The 2,158-nt window shown below is 38.8% G+C and overlaps 1 protein-coding gene across 1 annotated transcript; it reads left to right on the top strand.

Annotated features, from left to right (window-relative positions):
- Positions 531 to 1,795, top strand: LOC109850901 (pathogenesis-related protein 1-like). Its single transcript, XM_020420987.1, has 2 exons — positions 531 to 957; positions 1,317 to 1,795. The coding sequence occupies exons 1-2, from the start codon at positions 771 to 773 to the stop codon at positions 1,604 to 1,606; spliced, it is 477 nt and encodes a 158-aa protein (XP_020276576.1). The 5' UTR covers positions 531 to 770; the 3' UTR covers positions 1,607 to 1,795.

Genomic DNA, 2,158 nt, shown 5'->3' with positions numbered 1-2,158 from the left:
TGGACAATTGAAATACACTCCAAAAGTAGCACATTTTCGCCTGCTCTAATTCCTAGTTTATATACGCTCAATAAGAGAAATCACAATATACCACAAATGACCAAATGTTATTTAAAAAAAGTAGGGTATCTCAACAGAAGTAGGGATAACTCTACTAGTTTTCAGCAGTTGTGAGGATTCAAATCCAAATTGACCATACAGATTTTTAGTTCAGTCAATTGAATAGATAACATTTTCAATCAAATCCAACATATGTGGGCCAATAGAAGTTAGCTAACATTTGACTAAGCTCGGTCTACACATTCATTGAGAAAAAGTAGTTACTGTTGCAGGAAGAAAATAAGAATAAGAAGACTATATTCTAGAAGCCTGGTACGTCCAAAAATCATCATCTTTTCTCCTCATCACTGTTCAAACATTCATGTTTTTCGGTATGAACCATTTTCCCTTCTTTTTTTCCGCTTCAACATTTCTGACCCAGCCAGCCAAGCTTCAGGTCTTCAGACACTTGCAATGAATGAAATCGAACCTTCCCTTTATACCCTTTTCAATGATGCCCGTTTTCTTTGATTTCTTTTTATTGGTGGGTTTGCTAGTACTTGTCTTAGCCTAGCAAACCCTCTGTTAAATCTTTGAATTTTGTGCAACCATGACACCTACCATTTCCAAACTCACTCTATAAAAGGCCAACCCTTTGCTTCTCTTTGCACATCCATCACTCGCAAAGAGAACAAACATTCATCGGTAATTCATAACAACATAGAGGAAACATGAGTTCAGGGAGCTGGAGCCACGAAGTTGCTGTCAATGTCGCCGCAGGACGGCTGTTCAAGGCGGCAATGCTCGACTGGCACAACCTCGGCCCTAAGATTGTGCCGGATTTCATTTCCAGTGGTTCTGTAGTGTCTGGAGATGGAGCTGTAGGAGCCATCCGAGAGATCAAGATCAACAATCCTGGTTAGAATTTTTTTCAGATAATATCATCTTCTACAGTATTGAACCCGGCATTATGCCTTTTGATCAATGTGTTATATTTTTGGATGTTAATAATCAGAAAGTACTGTACATAAGTTGACAACTCAAAGATGAGCTAGCTACGAAGAGATAGGACTAAGGAATTCATCCTGTTCCTATGTGACTAGAAATATAAATCTTTTCATGATATGTCTATCTCGTAGTATAAGTTCACTTAACTACATACTCTTTCAAATTTGGACTGATCTCATCCTTAAATTTTGTTAAATCAAACGCACATATTGAGTTGAATGGACTCCAGGCACTCCTAATAGTTCTCTTTTTTCTTTTTGGGTGTATAGCAATACCTTTCAGCTATGTGAAGGAACGCCTAGATTTCGTAGACCATGACAAGTTCGAGGCTAAGCAGACCCTTGTGGAAGGCGGAGGTTTAGGTAAGATGTTCGAATCTGCCACTACTCACTTCAAGTTCGAGCCCTCGAGCAACGGTGGATGCATTGTTAAGGTGACTGCAACCTACAAGATTCTCCCTGGCGTCCCCGATGAGAGTGCAAAGGCGAAGGAGGGGATAACCAACCACATGAAGGCAGCTGAAGCTTACCTCCTGGCCAACCCAACTGCCTACGCTTAAATATAGAGCTTATGTTTAATGTTTGAGGTAACTGTGAGTTTGAATAAGGAGAACGGATTTGAGAAGGATTGATGGGGTTGTAGTTTATGTTGAACGATCAGCCTTATCAATTTGTAATAGTGTCTTGAAGCCATGCTTATTTGCTTCAGAAAAATTAATAAAGTTAGTGTCATATTGTTATGACAAATCCCAAGGATAAACTAATATCAATCACAAGAGATCACGAAAAATATCGAGAACATACAAACACAAAGATATACGTGATTCGGCTTGTAGCCTACGTCCAAAGGCGAAGGAGGAGAATTGCTTTGCTAAATTGTGAGGAATACAATATGGAGATCTCTCAATCACTCAATCCTAAATCACACCCTAAAAGCCTAATACTATCTCTCAACTAAAAGTATAAAAGAGAAAAATATCAAATAGCCTTCACAAAAGAATCCTCTCTTCTTGATTGGTGCTATGTAGAATGATGATCATAATTGGCTTGAAAGACAATACATATATAGCCTTGGAGACCCCAACTTCTTGCTGTCCACGAAAAAAGAGTTC

The sequence above is a fragment of the Asparagus officinalis genome, chromosome 7 (genome assembly GCF_001876935.1).
Source record: "Asparagus officinalis chromosome 7, Aspof.V1, whole genome shotgun sequence".
In the NCBI taxonomy this organism is placed as follows: domain Eukaryota; kingdom Viridiplantae; phylum Streptophyta; class Magnoliopsida; order Asparagales; family Asparagaceae; genus Asparagus; species Asparagus officinalis.
Note: the sequence above shows the minus strand (reverse complement) of the source record. Positions and strands in the feature narration are given on the sequence as shown.